This window comes from Clavelina lepadiformis, chromosome 4 (assembly GCF_947623445.1).
Source record: "Clavelina lepadiformis chromosome 4, kaClaLepa1.1, whole genome shotgun sequence".
NCBI lineage: Eukaryota > Metazoa > Chordata > Ascidiacea > Aplousobranchia > Clavelinidae > Clavelina > Clavelina lepadiformis.
Window position 1 is genome coordinate 5,560,736 of NC_135243.1, and position 20,734 is coordinate 5,581,469.

Here is a 20,734-nt window from a genome sequence, read left to right on the forward strand (position 1 = left end):
ATCACATTTCGAAAGCAGTCATTGCTACTACGTCCCTGTTCCTACACAGGTGTGTTGTGGCAAAGTAGCACATTCACGGATAATGTAAAAGGAGGATCAACGCCTTCAGGCAATGGCTACAACACACACTTTTGTTGTGGAGTGAGTAAGTAGCTGTTGGTTAGCTATTACAAAACTAATTACAAACAGTGGAAAACTCCCTTCCAATTTCTTAATAATATAAACGTAAAGATGACTGCAGCTCTCGTCTTTGCAGCATACAACAGGTGATTATGCCGTCACAAATGCATCATGAAACGTAATTGAAAGATCAAATGAAAGAGATTAACCGCTTTGACAGAGGTTCCTAACCAATGTTTTTACTGTCATTGCCCTATTGCTCGATGAACATGAATCGCAGCTTCTTCAAAACATCTGCTGCAATAAGAAAACCATGCTAGTAAGGTGAAAACAAAAGGAAATTCACTCTGTACGATCTTTGCATTAGATTAGAGCCTAGCAATTGAACACTGTATCAAACCAAACCTACAATAGACCTACAGGAAGCTGTTTTTTGCTAAAAGAAGTCAAGCTAAACTCTATCAATGCGTAAAATCCGGCATTGCGGCAATTGTTTTTGACCAAAACTTAAAACTGTTACACGACATACTGAAACCAACTTAACTTTCATATTTCTTTTAACTTAAAAAAAAATATAAGTTGAACCGAAACTTTCTGAATAGCGAAAAAAGCTCGGTGCAAGTCTAACTCAGCGCATAGTTAGCGTACTAGCTGGTTAATGCTGTAGCTCGTCAATTCATCAACGACCTGGCAAAACTATAGTGATATCACAATGGAATTTCGTTACCCTTCAGTGATCACAAACGTCACAGCACGTGCTTGACCAACACAGAAGCGCGTTTTTCAAAAGTCGATCATCAAACAGTTTGATACTTTATGCTCATAAGCACATGCAAAACGTGGCATTGCGGGTCCAAAGCTTTAGGAAGGTTGTTTGGGAATGCAAGATACTTACGAGCAATAACAACAATCATGATCTGTTAATTATATTATTTCAATAAAGTTTTAATTTAAAATCTACAATGAAGACATTACTGTGAAGGTATGTGAAATTTTATGACGTCACAAGGTGCAGTCACTTGTTAATTACTTAATTAAGTGACATCACCGATAGAAAATTATTTGCGTAAGTAATGAAGTATTACGACACCTTCGTAAAAAAAAACTGAGCAGACACAAATGATACTGTCGTTGGTCGCATTTGTTATTAATTTCGGTTGTGTATTTGGCTCTATATACCTAAAAGTTTTGTAAAGGCAATATTTCTTAAACCTGCTGTTATCTGTAAGGCTGTAAACCCAGTACCGGTACGACATATAAGGAAATAAAATCGACTATTAACAATTTTAACGGCTTGTAAAGAAACATGTAAAAGAGAGAAACAGTAATTAAAAATCTAGACTATGTGTTTTTATCGATCGAAACCTGCTAATCTCATTGTATAAACATTACGACTATATCTCACTCACACAAAACGTGTATGGCCGCATGTAACGTTATTCCTCTAGTCTAAGCATGTTGTTTAGTGCTATGTTAAGTGCAATAACATTCTAAGGTAAACAACGACAAAATGTTTAAAAAAACCTAACATTTTGTTTTCCCGTTGGCTACAAGAAGTAAAAACTGAATAAAAGCCTATATTACCTGTATATTATCATAAATGTCATTCGAACGTATAAACGTGTCTTAAATGCTGAACGATTCCAGTCATTCACACGAATGATGTTGCAAAGCTTTAGGTATTACCCTAACGCAAGAGTTTTATTTAATATTAATTTAGTCGAAGTAGGGTTCGGCCTTGGTTGGGCCACTCGTCAGGCAACAGAACGATCTCAGCTATAGATGATTATACTTGAAAGTACTTTACTTCAAGCTTTTTGCCTCAGCAGATGAGCAAGAGGGACGGCTAAAACCGATGCCTCCATTTGATATAACACTGACAGGGAAGCCCTGTTAAAGTTTCTAGTTTCATTCCTTATGCTGACTCCTACCCCACCAGATTATAGCTGCTTAGAATGGAATTGAGCCTGGCTTACCCGCTTGCGTTTTGACAATTCCGCTCAACTCTACAGCCTGTGAGTGTGGCGCGGAGAAGCAAACCGCTGGCCATGTCATATTTGACTGCCCCATTTAGTCATTTACCTTTCTTCATGGACGACAACACGACCCAGTGGTTGCCTGACTCTTGCCCTGAAATTTAATTCAGCTATTCTAATAACATCAGTTTAGACGACGGCGATTAAATCACTACCAGTTGTTTTGTGTATCATTCTCATAACGTAAAAGAAGCAACACGCAAAACAGGAATAGAAAATCAAAGGTTTAACCACGCGGCAGGTTAATAACGGATCGTTGCTGACGTCTAGCGGTTTAAAATAACAGTGCTTTTATGCGCTAGAGGTACATAGTGAGTTCCAAAACACGATTTACCTCTGACACTTTTGCCGTCATCGGCAAATCTCAATATGACAACGTTTTTTTGAGCCTTCTTAAATGTTGTGTAAAGCGTGTGTGCAACCGTGCGTGCAAGCCGCGCACTTACCATTTACAGTTGCAAATATTTCAGCAACAAACGAGGGGTATACGCAATGTGAATAAAAGTGGTGAACTGCTTCAAATTCCCAAACGATTTGTGTTGCATCTTGTACCGGTATACAGATGCAGCACAAGATTAAATATAAGATATCACAAGTATGACAAACATGTTTTGGTTGTCGTTGTTGAAAGTTTTTTTAGGTGCTTTATTTTTCTGTCACCAATGCCAGCGTCATACCTTGAAATTCTTTGTTTATCGCTTGATTTTTGTGTCCGTGGTTTGTAAATTCGTTTTGCGTTTATTCATATTTTAATGTTGACATTTCTTAATGTTTGCGGCAGTTGCATTGCCAGTCGGGTGTAACTTCGTTGTGGGTTATCGATGCCGTCTAATTAATTCTAATTATCGATGCAATTTGCTCTCATGTCGGCACATACATGCGTGTGATGACACGTAGTACTTTATAGTACGCATATACGTTCCTGTTTTCTCGCAATGTTTTGAGTAGGTTTCCAAGCGTTTGTCTTAAATACGTAGCCCTGAGGCTCAACAACAGACGCTAGAACCGAAAAGTATATTGCTGGTACACAAAGAGCTTGGGTTTGCGGTTATCTCAAATACAAACAAGCGACAGTCTACTTCACCGCTGCCGTCGGTATGTGTGTTGTCTGAACTTCAACAGGTTCCTTTTCTTCCACTGTAGTCTGGCTAATGGTCCAATTCTAAACGATAAGTGCCATACCACTGCATATAATATGCGGCATATACGGGGCTGTTTAAATGGTAATGAAGTTTTAGTGTTTCGTATAAAGCTAGAGTAGGCTTTAACAATGCAGTGGCATTACATTCAGCAAAAGGTGCTGTAAGTAATTTTTGAAAACGTTTCTTCGGTGAATTGGGCAGAAGCAACAATGTTGTAATCATTATGCTGGGCATAAGCTATAGCTCACCTCAAGTCATTTTAGAATGTGTGGTGGCATTTCCTTGATCTATTTCTAGTTTTACAGAATAAGGTTTACAGACAGCAGAAAGCACTGAATAGTTTTGTTGCTTTTGCTTGGAAACTGTGGTATTTTCACACAGAGCCGTTTCCTAGAATTTTCTGGTTTAAAAGCACATCGCATGACGTAACCGAGTGCTGTTAAATGATTGCTGTGCAGCGGGCTATTGAAACAAATTAACCGTAAAAATTGTTTTAGACCAGACTGTTAGGTTTGCATTGACCGGAAAGTGACACTTTTTCTTTTTATTACTTATTCACAAAAGCTTTTCTTGTGCAATCAAAACCATTTTTTTTAAAACGATATACATTTTCTCTATGCACCGACAAGGTTATTGCTTCGCTGCATTTCACACAATTTCGGTACTTTTATATGTAACATTAACGACAAGTTTACATAACGTAGGCCACAGTCAATGCAATTTCCCACTAAATTCTCAATCAATTAGAAATCATTGTAGTGTAATGATTGTAGAAATCATGTTTTGTTAATGTAATGATTGTATTCTATTCTCACTGCTCGTGAGAAATTATTGCTGTTTGCCTAATAACATTGTACTTTTTAGCAAATATTGACACGACTTGATGTAAAATGTTTGTTGCTCCAAAGCAGGTTTGGTTTATATGCGCGATAAGGCTCGTCTTATTTTTCGGACATCTTAATATCTTCAAGATTTTTCACATGCTACCACCCCTGTAAAATCTTGCGGTATAGCTCAGAATATCTAAGAAAACTTCAGAAATTCGCACCGCAAGGGCAAGAATTTCTGAAGCCAGTGTTTAAATATAGTTTTCTGCATTTTATCAACAGGTTTGCTTTTGTTTAAACAAGGGCAATCGCATGGTATTTTCAGCAGGCACAAGAACTCTTCAACGAGCCGTGAAATTTCCAAGAACTTCACGCAGTTCAGTAGCTTTTAAAAACTTTGCCAGCTGGACCATGTCGATCTGTGTTGTTTTGCGAAAAAAATAGGCCGATAAAGACAGCAGGTCTTATCTGTTTACAGGCATTATCAGTTGATAGGTTGCGGTCGCGCTAGTTTTGCTTTAGGTATCCTATCAAAATCATCTAAGTCTAAGATGTTCTAGTCTAGACTACAACTTGTTAATTTAAAATACAGCTGTTTGCGCTTAGAAAAAAACAACTTTAAAAGCAGGTTAGCAATACACCACGTTCGAGCAGAAATACATTGATTACATTGTTTATATGTACATTATGTACATGTTTTTATATACATTACATGTTATATAAAGTTATGTGTTAGAGTTACATGTTATATGTTAGAGTGTATAAAGTAACCTATTGCGATATCTATTGTACCTATTGTATAAGTATACCTATTGCGTAAGTCACAAATTGCGTAAGAAAAACATTTTAGTATCATAAACATTAGACATCATAAGTTCGTTGTTACAAGCCCGAAGCGACAAGCTTTGAACCTGATTACCTGGTTGTAAAGTATTAGGTACAGCTCGAAACAACGTAAATCAACGTTTTAACTTCGTCATATAAGCGGCGCGCGTTGCCCATCGTGCCACGAGATAGCTGTTGAGTGGCATTCTAAAATATACCAGTACATTTACTCACCTATAAAATGCAATGTACTGTAATTATGCCTTTGCTGTACCTATCATTGTTAATGACAAGTAATACTTATGCATATTCCGACTACATAAGAACAGAAGTACTGCTGGTACAAAATATCGAAAACATTATCCATCAAATAAAACAGATAAGGTTTTTACGTTTATATATAGCTTGGACAGTTGTGATCAGTTTTCAGTCATTCACAATTGTATTATTTGTAGCTGCAAATACAGTTTTATGCCTGATGAATAGTTTGAGACCCCACAGCAATCCGCAGCATTTCGAATTACTGATATGCTAATGCTAATGCTAATGTTAATGCTAATGCTAATGCTAATGCTAATGCTAATGCTAATGCTAATGCTAATGCTAATGCTAATGCTAATGCTAATGCTAATTGAATTGCTAATGCTATGACGCAAAGACTTTTGGTAAAGTCAATACATCGATTCGGATGAAATTTTCTGGGATATTTAATTTCCTTTTATTGTACAGGCTTAGAAGTGTAGCATTTACTCAGGTAATTACCACTCAAGATCATAATCAGCAAAGACTCTCCATTAGACTGCGAAAATGAGCAAGGTGGAATACAAAATTTCCATAAAGGTACAAATTTTTGTGTTTTGTGTCGACGAGGTTTATTTTTGTATCACGTAGAATGATGCAAAAGCCGGAAGAACTTTTTCTTTCGTTTCAGAAATATATTTGGAAATTGAAGTTATGTAATATGAGAGTTAAGAAATACGTTAAAGCGCTTTGTATAAGAAACTTTTACTGCATATTATACAGTGATAATTTCTTCATTAAAGCTTTATATCATGATTTTAAATTAAATGTTGTTTCAATTCTTCAAAGACGTCATCCATCTACACCGGTGCTTCAACCAACGCGACAGTCAACATAAACCTGATCAGCAAGGATGGCAACGCCTCTACTGGATATTTTAAACTCGATAATTTCTGGAAAAATGATTTTGAAAAAGGCAAAGTCGACAAGTTCAAGAAAAAAACAAAAGACGTCGGATTGCCAGAGGTCATCGGGATAAGTAAGTGCTCTAACGCTACCTTGCGTTGACAAAAAACCATTGAAATACTTGAGCCTCAACATATCCGATACCAAACCTCAATGAAACTCCAGTTTGTTGACTTCAACTCCCAAAGAAATGGCCAAGACGACAGTGTGGAATATCTCATTACCCAGCAAATAATTTCTTAAGAATATGTTAACTTGTTCGCATATAGTTGAAGGAATTTCAAAGACTTTTTTCTCTGTTTAGAATTAACTGGTGGTATGTCAGGGAAAGACGCTTGGTTCTGCGATTACATTGAAATAGACGTTGGCGGATCGAACGCTTTCTATCCGGTATATGACTGGATTGAAGACGAGCTTCAAGTTACTCACAGTTCCGGTAAACGAAGATAAATTGAAATATTTTGGAACGCGTGCAACGTGTTACCAGCTTGGTCGTTTTATTTAAATAACTCGGCAATTTCAACATGAGTAAACTAACATTGAAAATAAACGATAATTGAATTTGACCCTTAATGTTTTGTGCGTCGTTGGTTTCTTTAGCGTCAATCCCGCAAAAGTCTTCCGATTATGTGCGCCAGATGCGCCAGGCAGAGGTTGAAAAGCATAAACATGATTACGACTGGATACCGAAGCCAACACCCGACGATCTCGGTTGGAATCTGCCGCGATCTCTCAACGCCGCAACCTACGACGAATTGCCTCCGATTTTCAAACGTCCTGACTATCGCGAAGATCATCTGAACCAAAAGAAAAGCGAACGGAAGCTGGACGCCCTGGTCTCATTTGTTAAATGTAAGGAATTTGACGGTAAAGTCTTACGTAAGGTTTCTTACATTTACTAACTTCCCATAAGTTCATCATTTATGGCTGATGCGTTTCAGCCAAAGTTTTTCCAGTCAAGACACTTGACGATTTTCAGAAATTGAACCGAAGAGAATTTTCTGATCGTCAATCAACAAATTATACTGACGGGTACTGAGCTAATTTTTAAAAATTTTGATCAACTTAAAAAGCAAAAAATAATGATTTATTCAAGAATGAGCATTTTGTTTTATACAGTACAGGTAAAAAATCTTTATAAAGAAGTAAAAACAAAATGCAAAATACTTAAAACTTGCGTACAAAGATCTAACTTTGCTCAACTTTAAACTAACTTTGTAGATGGGACACGGACGAAGGAATGGGCCGACAGGTTCTAACCGGTATAAACCCGCTTGGTTTTTATCAATGTCATGAACTTCCAAAAAAGTTTAATGTTACCAATGCTGACGTTGCAGCTACATTGGGTACAAGCACTAGCTTGGAAAAAGAGATGAAGGTATTCCTAAAATATTCCTTTGATGATGATTGGTTTGTTTTATTTTAGGTTTACGTTATCGCAGCTTGTTGAAACGTACTGTATAGTATGTGCACGACAGTATGTTACAGCCTATTACGTACAAGTAAAGCATCACTTTTAAACGGCTGTGAATTGGTATAGAAACATAAGGCAAAGCACAGGGCAGGAATAAGCATACTTTATACAGCATTGGCTTCAAACTCTTTTCTAATCCCGTACCACCTATGAAATTTTTATGCTCTTGTTGTGTGCCTGTACTACTTGCTTTCAAAAACACTTGATTGCTAAAATGTGATTGTGATTGCTGAAACAAATAAATTAATATACAATTTTATATCACAAACTCATTTACAACAACCGTGATTTCGTTCAAAACAACAGTTGTATAACCGTGTGTAACACATAATTATGGGATGCAAAGAAACTTGTGAATTTTGGTTACAATTAGACTGAAACCATTTATCTGACACAAGAATTCTCATTTGACCCGGAAGATACTACCGTATACTACCCGCCAGAAAGCCTTCGCCTATCACCGTTTGAAAACCACTGCTTTACTTGAATAACAAAGAAGCTTTCACGTTGATTTCAGGCTGGAAAGTGTTACGTTTTTGACGCCAGGAAAAAGTTGGCGCCCGTGGAAAGGAATTTTTACTTTGACACTGATAAGCCACTTTACTGTCCCAACGCCATTGGCTTGTTCCACGTGAATTCGAAGGGAAATTTTCTACCAATAGCACTCCAATTGGTCCCGGGCAATCGTGATTATCTTTTCACACCATCGGACACAAAGGATGACTGGCTCCTGGCTAAATTGTACTTCAGGACAGCTGAATGCAGCTTGCACGAGGTAATTACGTTGTTGCCTACATGTTTAGTCACATTATACTTAGCTTACATAGAAAAGGATTTTTACCAGACTTTTGCTGTTGCATTTCAGTGGGATGCTCATCTCTTCAGCACTCACGTCTTCATGGAGCCATTTTCTATCGCTACATTTCGGTGCTTCCCCCGATGTCACCCAGTTTATAAACTATTAAGGCCACATCTTCAAACTGTTATGGCTATCAACACAGAAGGCAGGCCGACCCTGATAGCGCCAGGTAGTCCAGCCAACAAGGCAATCGCCACAAGTAAGTCGCAAGTGTTGTAAAGGTTAGCAAGTCAACAATAGGGTTTTCTTGTTTCAAGTGTTGTGATCACTTTTGTACTCAAAATATTTCATTTTACTTTCGTCGAGATAAACACCCTATCCAGCTGTACTTTGTTTAACTTAGAATAACAAAATGAGAATTTGAACTGCATATAAGTGATAAAACATCAACTATATTTGCACATGGCCATAGCTTTCGTACAACAGTTCCTATTTTAATTTCGCAAGACTTGATTAAAAAGACCCACCATGGCCGAGTGGTTAATATGGTCGCCTCGAAATTGTCATATCCAGCCTGGCACAGTGCAAACTTTAACTTCTCATCCCCGACGTTTCCGTATATGAACCAACCTTTTACAGTTGGTTAGGCTTATAATAAATACTTTATTAATCTCAGCTTTGTACCTATTCAGTGTCTGCAAGTGCGCTGAGGTGTTTCTTCAAGGATATGACATTTGATGAGTTGAACATAGTGAAGCGTCTTAAAGCCCAAGGTAAGCTGGATCTCTTTGATTAAAAGCTCTCTTTAAACTGTTAAAATTTTGCTGAAAATTGTCAAGAGCCGTCTTGGTAAAATGAAAATGTTTCTACACTGGTTTCTAGTACTTCATCAATGCAAACTGACAACATTTTTGAACTGATAGTCTTAAAGTAACTTCTTGTTGTGTTCAACTTTCTAATTTTCAGGCCTGGACAACCCAAAGTTGCTTCCAAACTTTCATTATCGTGACGACGCCACCTTGCTTTGGGACATTATGAAGAACTACGTGAGCAAAGTGATACGTCATTACTACAAATCAGATGTGGTATGTGACGTCAATATAGTTGTTGCTTACAAAAAATTTTAAAGTAATGTGCAGATTCAGGACATGAAAATAACTTAATGACCAGTATCCGAAAGCGTAAGGAAATAGCTTATTTATAAAAAGTTTTTTGGGCATTTTATCCTAGTAAATGACCAATTATTCTAGTGACCAATATAATGTTTGTTTTATGGACAACAAGAGCAAAGAAAGCTTTGTCCTTTGAAAATATGAAATAAAAGCAACTTGTCTTGCTTATTTTTCACAATTTTCTGATTTGTGTTGCTCTAACTATGTTTGATAGTTTTTTAAAGGATTTCATTTATACAACAGTAGCATAGCATTGCCTACAGCTCCATCCTGAATAGTTAAATCTGGTGTTGCAGCTTCTGTATTTGTAATGTTACATCATTATAGGTCATGTCAGACACAATATATAGAAAGATATTCAGGCCGTGTTGCTTTAAGGAATAATTTATATCAAAAATCTTGTATAATTTATACCATCTTGTATGTAAACGTTCTCAGGACGTTCGCAACGATTATGAGCTCCAAGATTATGTCAAAGACGTTGCAAATAATGGACTTGGCTGGCAGGATGGCAACACTCACGGAATGCCTGATAAGATTACAACAACTGAACAACTGGTGAGATTTAAAAAATCATGTCAAAGTTTATAACTATACAATTGTTTTCTGCATAACCCTATCATTATTCTACATTCGTTTTGCTACAAAGCAGCATATAAAATGGAAGTTTTCACAGAAATAGATTATCATTTGACATTGTTTGTCGAACTTAGGTCGACCTCTGTCATACTTTGATGTTCACAAGCTCGGTACAACACGCCGCAGTCAACTTCGGTCAATACGAGACATATAGATTCATTCCAAATTGCCCATCAGCAATGAGACTGCCACCTCATAAGAAGGGAGAGGTAATAGCACGGGTCTTCAATGTAATATCTTTAATCAGTTACAACAAGAAATGTAATAAAACGTTTTACATCGCTGAAACACGTAATCACCATTAACCTTATATCTATCAAAAATATTATAGGCAACTATGGAAAGGATCATGAATTCGCTTCCAGACGAGAAAGTTGCATTGGCTGCGATTGCTCTGGCTTATACCTTATCATCTTTCTCCCCAGATGAGGTTAGTTTTTCGTTTCCTACTGTAAATAAAAAGATTTTTTGTAGAGTTTTTTGTGTTTAAGTTTCAACCCTGATGCAAGATTTCTGCCCAATTATAATTGTGTTGCTGAAGCAACTTATTTCCTTATTTATTTATTTATTTATTTATTTTGTTTATTTATTTTCTTATTTCCTGCATCTCTGATTACTTTGTCGTGCACAACAACTTACATGTCATGTTTTAAACTATTTAACCAACTAAAATACAAGATGTTGGCAAAGTTGAACCGATCAAGGGCTCAATTTAATAACGCAATTTCATATTCAAGAGTGATCCAACGTCGTAGTTCAAGTTCATTGTTTTACCTTGAATTTGCTTTTTTTGCAGTCTTACCTCGGTGATTACCCGGAGCGTTACTTCACCGACCAGGCGGTGCTGAGATTCCGTGAAGAGTACAGGAGCGAGTTGAGAGAAGCAGGAGAGAAGATGAGGAAACGCAACGAGGGTCTTGAACATCCCTACACTTGGCTCTATCCTGATCGAGTGCCGAACAGCATTGCTATTTGAGAAAACTCAAGGAAAACAAGTTTTAAAGGATGAAAAACTAAAGATGGAGAATATACACAAAATTTATACCATAATTTTACAAAATACGTACATATTTTATGCCTGGCGCTATTGACGTAATGTATAGCAATCCGTGGTTAGTGATGTCCATTATACATTTATGTAAATTGTACGATATTCACATACAATATTTCATGCACATACATATTGTTAACAAATTATGCAAGTGTACCTTACTTTGTGATGGATATCAATTCTTCAGCATAGTATCGTGGGATGGTTTGGAAAGTTTTGAATTGGCTGAAAATAGTTAATTAATTTATTTTAAAACCTTCAAAACTGTTTCGAACAACTTAAGTCCGTCAATTTGTAGCCGTCAGAACTCAATCAGATGTATTCGATATTATGCCACATTGGCTGTAAATTATTATTTAATGTCTACGTATGCTGTAAATTTTTATGAACGCTGCAAAGCGTAAATCATACTGTAAGTTACTTGTTCATTATATTCACAATTTTTCATAAATTGTGTAAACTATAATAAGCTACTGACAATTAACTTCCGCTACTGTATTTCTTTTTCTTTTCACAGAGTAAACCGCTTGGTACACATTTGATTTTTGATTTTTTTAAAGTGTGTTTTCCTTATTACCCTATTCACAAGTTTCATAGGATATACAAATGATTCTAATTCAACAAAGCTGCTGCTGTATAGCGAGTTGAAATGCGTACAATGCTAGGGCTATGGTGTAACCTGAACGTATAGGACAGGGATGTCCAACTTTTTATTATAGTGGGCAGCATTGTCACTTGAAATAATTGAATGGGCCGCAGAACCTATTAAATTTCAAGAAAAATGGGTACATAAAGAAACGCGTGCTTTAATTCTTCGAGTCTTACAGTTATATATAATCCTGTTGTTCCCATACTATACTATTACTGCGCCCTAAAAGCTGACTGGTACATTTTAATTAGGCTAAGATTCAAAGTTCAAAATACTACCTTTGGAGTGAAAATGACTAGCGGGCCGCACAAAAATCTCAGGCGGGCCGCAGGTTGGACATCCCTGGTATAGGAAACGGCTCACAGTCAGCAGAAAGCACTGAATAGTTTTGTTGCTTTTGCTTGGAATCTGCGGTATTTTCAGACTGAGCCTTTTCTAAGAATTTTCAGGTCGAAAGGCGTAATGACGTAACGAATCGGTTTTAAAGAATCTTTGTAGAGTGAAGTCTTGAAAGAAATTAGCCATAAAAACCTCGTGGAAACCAGACGCTCAGGTTTGCAGGAACCCTGACAGGAAACTTTTTCCTTTTCCCCTTCTTTTACATAAAATTTGTTTGGGGTAATCTAAACTATTTTTAGTTTCTTTATATGCGCCAAAAGGTACGTGCATATTTTAAGGTAATTCAGACAGCTTTGTGTCTTTCTTAAACAACTTCAAACAAAACGTTTGCTTAACGGAAGTAATTATACTTGATCCCTTACTTAATGCGGAATTGCCTAAATACATTGGCATATAGCCTATGCTTGATTCAAAAACAAGGGTCATGGACATTGTTTTCACAATGTAACTTTACTATTTCCACCAAATTTATCGTTATTAACCCCAAATATCCTTTAATTTCTGCGAGATATTGTTCAGTTATTATTGCGCAACAACTCATTTTATTGAAAAATTGTTACTCCAGCCTAGTAACGACTTAGCGTCAGCAAAAACGCACTTTTAGACGACAGGGTCTGCAAATGTGCATAATTCTGTGACTCTTTATAGAGACGCCATCTGCACGTAAATAGCAAAATATTTGCTGCTAACTGGAGCTGTAACAGGTCTAGAGCCAAATTTTTTGCATTTTTTGAATCATCACCTTTAGAGTTCCTCGATGTATAACAAACAAATCGTATACAGTTTGGGAAATTCCTCAAATTTGAATTAGTAAGAAAAGGTTTGTTTTGATTACTTTGCTGAAAGATGATATAAAGGGATTAAAACTTGCAAGAAATTCTATTTGTTTGGCGTAACAGTAGCAATGTAATTGATAGCATATTAACAGAAGCATGATGTAAAATACTTCTTGCACCACACATTATAAAACCTCTTTTAAAATCTTGTTTTAAACCTCAGAATTTCTCAAAAACCACCAGAAATTCGGAGAAGCGTAAAAGCAAGAATTTCTGTAGATAGTTTCGGAATTATATTTTTAGCAACTCAACACTTTCTGTTTCGAAAAAAGCAGTTGCGTGTTGCTTCAAGGCGCAAGAACTCCATTAACCAACCATGACATTTCTAAGAACTGCTTAGTTTAGCAGCTTTCAAAAACCTTGACAACTGAACCATGATTATCTCCTGCGTTGTCATGTGGAAAACAGGTGAAAAACAGCAAGTGCTGTTTGTTGGCAGATATTATCAGTTGCTAGGTTGCGGTTTGCATCAAGTTTCCTTTAACTGGTTGCTGGTGACTGCGAGATTTATTTCGTTAAATGTCCTCAAAAGATGGTACAGTCTGAATTACAACTTAAGGAAGCGTATGCCTGAAAATATTTGTTTTCTCGGATTCCGTTAGACTTATACGTAAGGTTTTTTATTCTGTTTAGACCAATCAGTGGACATCCTGGTTGGTGTGGCTTTTTAGCCTGGGAATTCCCCTAGCAGTTGGCGTGTTTCAAAATTCCAGATTGCGCGGAAAACTTCGATAGAAATTGGCATGAAAAAGTAAAAAATGTCTGTTATTAGGCCCAAAAATCATTGGGCCTATGTAACGAGATATAGAGATATGTAACTTTTGCCATATCCCAGTATGAGATAGTATCAGCCAAGCCTAGTTCACATGTAAAACTTCAGGCACCCCCATGGAGCGATTTTCAAGTAATTGCATTTTCAATAATTGTACCACATAAAGTAATGAACAAAGAAATTGACCCTTTTTTGAAACCCATACGTCTCATTAATACATCGCGTTCGTGGTTGTGGAAGACCTTTATCAAAAACATACACATTAGCAGTAGATCAGCAACGTGTCACTTATCGAAGAAATGTGCTTAAAATCACATTGAAGAATTGATCTGAAATGAAGCATTTGACTTGGTAAGCAGAATAGTTTATATTATATTAATGTAAAATATAATAAATAGAGCTTACCGATAGATTGCTTATCATAGACATAATAGATGAGTCATCACGTGCTCGAAGCCATAGGTTATGTTCCTGATTACCTTCACACCTTGTTGCACATCTCAGAAACTAGTCAAAGTTGTTTAGCTTCTATGTGCTTTCCTGCAAAACAAAAGCTGTTGAGAGTCCTTCTACAATACGCATATGTGAATTTTCCCAGCAAACAGTGTTGTGTAGTTAAGCCTATACTGATACTGACTCGGCCTCCTACCGCTAACTCATAAGTTAATGCGTCTGCATAAGTCACAAATGCTTACGTGGTACAAGTATACGATGCACGTGCTATAGAAATCACTCTTTTCAATGTTAGTATTGTATTAATACAACAAAATTATTGTGTAGTTACATAAAAATGCAAAGATAACAGACTACTGCAAATAAAGAAAATAGGATTTAATACAGCCATGTAGCTTCGACAGTTGTGATTAGTTAGTTTTCAGCCATTTGCAATTGTATTGCTTGCAAATGCAGTTGCGGTTAAACATCTGATGAATGCCCTGAAATGGCATTGCAAGCATTTTGCATTACTGATATGCCAATGCGAAGACGCAGAGAATTTTGTTCAAGAATAAAGCAACCATTACGTTGCAATATCTTTTATAGGTATTTTCAGTTTTCAATTCTGCACAGGTATAGGCTACAAGTGTTAAACTTATTCAAGTAATTACGAAACAAGAACCTAATTAGCAAAATTCTCTACAATCTGAGAAAATGGCCAAGGTGGAATACAAAATCTTTGTAAAGGTAAATTTACAAATGCCTGCATCATATGTAAACAAACTTTGATTTTTGAATAACTTAACATTTCCAAAGCCACTGCCTGGTATGGAGTACAGAAAACGAAAGCCCTAAAAATGTTAAATTTATTTGGTATAAAAACTTTGTGTAAAATGTTTTACAGTGACAATTTCTTCGTTAAATCGTTTTATTATGATATTAATAATAATTAAACGTTGGTTCTATTCTTCAAAGACGTCATCCGTATACACTGGTGGGTCAACCGACGCAACAGTCAACATAAACCTGATCAGCAAAGATGGCAACGCCTCTACTGGATATTTTAAACTCGATCATTTTTGGAGAAACGACTTCGAAAAAGGCAACGTCGACAAGTTCAAGAAAAAAACAAAAGACGTCGGATTGCCAGAGGTCATCGAAATTAGTAAGTGCCCTAGCGCTCCCTTGCGGTGACAAAAAAAGCTGACATAATCCATCATTTTATATTTGATATCAAAACTCAGCGTAACTCCTGATTGCTTGGAACCCTATATCCCTCAAATACCACGGTCAAGATGGCTTCGTAGAATATCTCAGTATCTGCGAAAAACTTGCGAAAAAAAAGATTATGGGTATGGTCGATTAGATAAATTCCTGAGATTTCTTTTCTGTTTAGAACTTACCGAAGGCATCATAGGGAAAGACGCTTGGTTCTGCGATTACATTGAAATCAAACTTGGGGAATCGAGCGCTTTCTATCCAGTATATGACTGGATTGAAGACGAAATACAAGTTACTCACAGTTCCGGTAAAAATAGAATTTGAAATAAACAATAAACAACTCATTAAACATTATCATTATAAACAATAAACAACTCAGCCACTTTATCATGACATGACTAAAGTTTTTGTAAAAGATAAATGCTTACCAAAAATGCACGCTAATTTTTTGTGCGCACGCATTTTTCTAGCGTCAATCCCGCAAAAGTCTTCCGATTATGTGCGCCAGATGCGCCAGGCAGAGGTTGAAAAGCATAAACATGATTACGACTGGATACCGAAGCCAACACCCGACGATCTCGGTTGGAATCTGCCGCGATCTCTCAACGCCGCAACCTACGACGACTTACCTCCGATTTTCAAACGTCCTGACTACCGCGAAGAGCATCTGAACCAAAAGAAAAGCGAACGGAAAATGGACGCCATCATCTCGCTCATTAAATGTAAGAAACGTGACTGTGCTTGTTATAAGCGATGCTTGTGTGTGACACAATTTGCGTTCGCCTCTTAAATACTCTTAAGTTTAATTCCTTACTTCATTGTACAAACACAATTCAGGTAAAATTTTCCCAGTCAAGACTTTTGACGATTTTCAAAAGTTGAATCGAAGAGAGTTTTCCGATCGTCAGTCAACAAATTACACTGAAGGGTGAGTTAGTTTTTGGTCTTTTTGACCTAGTTAAAAAGCACGAGTAATGATTTTAATTCGACCAAACATTTTGTATCACACAATATTTAAAAGTCACTCATAAAAAAGTAAAATAAACAAAATTTAAAACCTGCTAATAAACATTCAAATTTGCTCAACTTTGTACTAATTTTGTAGCTGGGACACTGACGAAGGAATGGGCCGACAGGTTCTAAACGGTATAAACCCGCTTGCTTTCTCTCGATGTCAAGAACTCCCGCAATATTTTAATGTCACCAACGAAGACGTTGCAGCTATATTGGGTCCAAACACCAGCTTGGAAAAGGAAATAAAGGTTTTTCTAAACAAGTCGTTTGATGAGAATTGGCCTGCGCAGTTTTAACTCTGCATGATACAGCAGCCCATTGGGGAAGAAGCAAGAATTCGTAAAACATCAGTTTTAAACGGCTGTGAAGTAAAAATGTAAAAGAGACTAACACCGGCCATGCTTAATAAGCATGCTTTATTTCATAAAAAACTACAGCAGTTTTCTCATTGATTTCAGGCTGGAAAGTGTTACATTTTAGACACCACGGAAAAGTTGGAACCCGTGGAAAGGAATTTTTACTTTGACACGGATAAGCCACTTTACTGTCCCAACGCCATTGGCTTGTTCCACGTGAATTCGAAGGGAAATTTTCTACCAATAGCACTCCAACTAGTCCCGGGCAATCGTGATTATCTTTTCACACCATCGGACACAAAGGATGACTGGCTCCTGGCTAAATTGTACTTCAGGACAGCTGAATGCAGCTTGCACGAGGTAATTACGTTGCCATTCTTGCTAGAAGCTGGTCATGTTTAGTCATTTTATCAGCTTAGAACACAAAAAAGTTTTTATTAGATTTTATTATTGCATTTCAGTGGGATGCTCATCTCTTCTGCACTCACGTCATCATGGAGCCGTTTTCTATTGCTGCATTCCGGTGTTTCCCCCGATGTCATCCAGTTTATAAACTACTGAGACCTCACATTCAAACTCTCATGGCCATCAATGCAGAAGGCAGGACAACCCTGATAGCGCCAGGTAGTCCAGCTAACAAGGCAATCGCCACAAGTAAGTCACAGATTTTGCGAATGTGTAAGAAGTTCGTAGTCGTTTCCAGTATTCCGATCATTTTTCACTAATGCTTTATGTTTGTTTCATTGAGATAATTACCACTATCCGCTGTCAATTGCTTATTTTTATGAAATAAGAAATTTGAATGCACATATTCTTGACAAAACATCGGCTAACCGTTTATGACTAGTTTTGAATAGATCAATCTGGGTATTATATGAATTTAGTGTCTGCAAGTGCACTGAGACATTACTTCAAGGACATGAAATTTGAGGATTTGAACATCGTGAAACGTCTCAAAACACAAGGCAAGCTGGATCGCTTTGATGGAAAGCTGTGTTTATACTACCAAAACATTGCAAAAATTGTTAGAAACGACTTTAGCAAAATGAAGATGTTTCTACAGAACTTAATTACAAGTTTATAATGCCTTGGAATTTTGTCGAAACTGCTGAATATATCTTTCTAATTTTCAGGCCTGGACAACCCAAAGTTGCTTCCAAACTTTCATTATCGTGACGACGCCACCTTGCTTTGGGATATCATGAAGAACTACGTGAGCAAAGTGATACGTCATTACTACAAATCAGATGTGGTACGTGACGTCAATATAGTTGTTGTTCACAAATAATACAGTAATTTGCGGGTTTACGACAAAAAAGAACAACAAACAACTTAATAACTAGCATCCGAAAGCATATAAATCGTAAACGCTTACTGTAGAAACATATTTTGAGACGTTTTGTAGTGTTCTATGCTGCATTGGCCAATGTAATGCTTTTTCTATTCACAAGCAGCAAAAAAATAGCTAAGCTAATGTCATAAGGAATAATTTATACCAAAGTTTAACTACCTTTTATCTAACTACTACAAGGACGTTTGCGACGATTATGAGCTCCAGGATTACGCCAATGACGTTGCAAATAATGGACTTGGTTGGCAGGACGGCAACACTCATGGAATGCCTGATAAGATTACAACAATTGAACAATTGGTGAGATTCAACGACTTACGCTGATTTTAAAAATGGAGTTGTTTTTCTGCATCCCAATACTATCATTTTCATGTCATTAGTACGTTCTGCTACACAACGGAAGTATATAACAAGCAAATATTTACCGAAAATAAATAATATGGACGTTATTTGTCCAATGCAGATCAACCTTTGTCATACTTTGATGTTCACGAGCTCGGTACAACACGCCATTGTCAACTTCGGTCAGTACGAGACTTACAGATTCATTCCAAATTGCCCATCAGCAATGAGACTGCCACCTCATAAGAAGGGAGAGGTACATGTATAAATGTCGATGAATATACTGTATATCAATATATACCCTGTTGAATATGTATAACTACTGTAATGTACTGTAATATAACATTATGCATCAATGCTTGATGGTGTTAGTGAAAATTGTTGGTGAAAAGGAGATTTGGTTTTTGATAAGACATGATCAAAATTAGCTCTATATAAAAGAGTATTATTGTGTCAATGTCTTAGGCAACTATGAAAAGAATCATGAATTCGCTCCCAGACGAAAAAGTTGCATTGGTTGCGATTGCTCTGGCATATACCTTATCATCTTTCTGTCCATTTGAGGTCAGTTTTACGTTTTCTAAATAAAACGTGTTTAATGTTAAAACAAGCAATTGGTGTTCTATTGCATATTTATTGTGTAAATTAGAAACATAACGCAAGATTTCTACCGTTAATTATGTTGCGAATTCACTGTATCTGACCAAATTATATCACCAAGTTTTAATGTGTCTTAGCAACCAAAAGGCGGTGAAAGAGGAAACTCGAACTAAAAAAGGCGCATTCTAAACACATTGTCATGTTCACAAGTTTTTCGAACTCCATCGTTCATATTCATCGATTTACCTTGAACTTGATTTTTCGCAGTCTTACCTCGGTGATTACCCGGAGCGTCATTTCACCGAGCCAGAGATCTTCAAAATCCGGGAGGAGTACAGAAGTGAGTTGAAAGAAGCAGGAGAGAAGATGAGGAAACGCAACGAGGGTCTTGAACATCCCTACACCTGGCTCTATCCTGACCGAGTGCCGAACAGCATTTCTATTTGAGCAAATTTAAAGAAATCTTGATGGAAAACTAATGATCGGGAATACGCAAAGATTCTATTACAGCATTGTCAATATTCTTATTATATAGCGATTTATGGACAGTTATGTTCACTGCTAATGCAATTTGTACAATATGCCCAGAGCCAAGCTAGTCCATGGAAATAAGACACTGAATGACAAAGTGAGCTAACCAAAAAGGACATTCTATTGCATACCTTCATCTGCTCTTCTAGGGTTGTGTTTGCTCCCAGCAAAGCAGCAACGTTGGAGTTTTTAACATTAAAATAATCAGGGAGCTTACGGCATTGAGAAAATTGAAGTGGGCTTATACCGTTTAAAACTTGTTGGCACATTCCTTTGTCCGTGTCCCAACTAAACAAAGATATTTACCATTGTCACTGATTTTGAGAAACATTTTCTAATGAAACGTTCACTATAGCGCTTATAATGATCTGCAACCGTTTGAATCACATAACTTATATAGCCTGCAATTACATCGCACCGTTAATAAGTGAACCATTGACAAAAATAATCTCCTGCTTTGGCCGATTTAATGTTATATGTAATTGTAAATTACTATGACATGAATTTACTTGTCTACATGGTTGGTCGCTTGACGATCTGTGAACTGTCTTCTGTACAAGCTGTAATGATCGTCAAGTCCATCTATACTCTATAGTCTATAGGATCAATACTTACCAAAAACAAATTCATTTACAAGAGTTTGCAATTGATAGAACGATATCTCACTACTTGACTTAATAAACCCATTTCTCAAAATCTTATTATCATTAACGTAAACACGTAATTCATAAAATGCGCTACATGAAAATACTTCAAAGACATGTTGAATGGCATTGGCATGCTTACTGGCTCAATTTGCTTGATATGTAGCTTAGCTATATATGATGATTGTGCTTACAGTTTAACAAATAGCCGGTCACAGAATATTTTGTTCTGTGATAGGTGTGATTTAACTTATCACACCCTAAAACTATTTCTTAAGTTGATGTCAGTAAGA

At 36.7% G+C, this 20,734-nt stretch overlaps 2 protein-coding genes across 2 annotated transcripts; both read left to right on the forward strand.

Moving 5' to 3' along the window:
- The first annotated feature begins 5,677 nt into the window (after window positions 1-5,677).
- On the forward strand, window positions 5,678-11,934 carry LOC143452955 (allene oxide synthase-lipoxygenase protein-like). Its single transcript, XM_076954111.1, has 14 exons — window positions 5,678-5,790; window positions 6,040-6,229; window positions 6,461-6,592; window positions 6,757-7,008; window positions 7,098-7,188; window positions 7,378-7,534; window positions 8,148-8,405; window positions 8,496-8,688; window positions 9,122-9,202; window positions 9,396-9,514; window positions 10,040-10,159; window positions 10,315-10,449; window positions 10,572-10,670; window positions 11,037-11,934. Exons 1-14 carry the CDS (start codon window positions 5,758-5,760, stop codon window positions 11,214-11,216), a joined length of 2,040 nt encoding a protein of 679 aa, XP_076810226.1. The 5' UTR covers window positions 5,678-5,757; the 3' UTR covers window positions 11,217-11,934.
- Window positions 11,935-14,968: 3,034 nt separating this feature from the next.
- Window positions 14,969-20,687, forward strand: LOC143452765 (allene oxide synthase-lipoxygenase protein-like). The gene is made up of 14 exons (XM_076953852.1): window positions 14,969-15,129; window positions 15,358-15,547; window positions 15,779-15,910; window positions 16,074-16,325; window positions 16,441-16,531; window positions 16,709-16,865; window positions 17,076-17,333; window positions 17,435-17,627; window positions 17,858-17,938; window positions 18,107-18,225; window positions 18,505-18,624; window positions 18,788-18,922; window positions 19,132-19,230; window positions 19,534-20,687. The coding sequence occupies exons 1-14, from the start codon at window positions 15,097-15,099 to the stop codon at window positions 19,711-19,713; spliced, it is 2,040 nt and encodes a 679-aa protein (XP_076809967.1). The 5' UTR covers window positions 14,969-15,096; the 3' UTR covers window positions 19,714-20,687.
- The last annotated feature ends 47 nt before the right edge of the window (window positions 20,688-20,734 follow it).

Coding starts and splice junctions, on each gene's coding strand:
- LOC143452955 (XM_076954111.1), top strand. CDS start 5,758: ATGAGCAAGGTGGAATACAAAATTTCCATAAAG. Junction 6,230..6,460: donor GCCAGAGGTCATCGGGATAA/GTAAGTGCTCTA, acceptor TTCTCTGTTTAG/AATTAACTGGTGGTATGTCA. Junction 6,593..6,756: donor TCAAGTTACTCACAGTTCCG/GTAAACGAAGAT, acceptor TGGTTTCTTTAG/CGTCAATCCCGCAAAAGTCT.
- LOC143452765 (XM_076953852.1), top strand. CDS start 15,097: ATGGCCAAGGTGGAATACAAAATCTTTGTAAAG. Junction 16,866..17,075: donor GCTTGGAAAAGGAAATAAAG/GTTTTTCTAAAC, acceptor CATTGATTTCAG/GCTGGAAAGTGTTACATTTT. Junction 18,923..19,131: donor CACCTCATAAGAAGGGAGAG/GTACATGTATAA, acceptor TCAATGTCTTAG/GCAACTATGAAAAGAATCAT.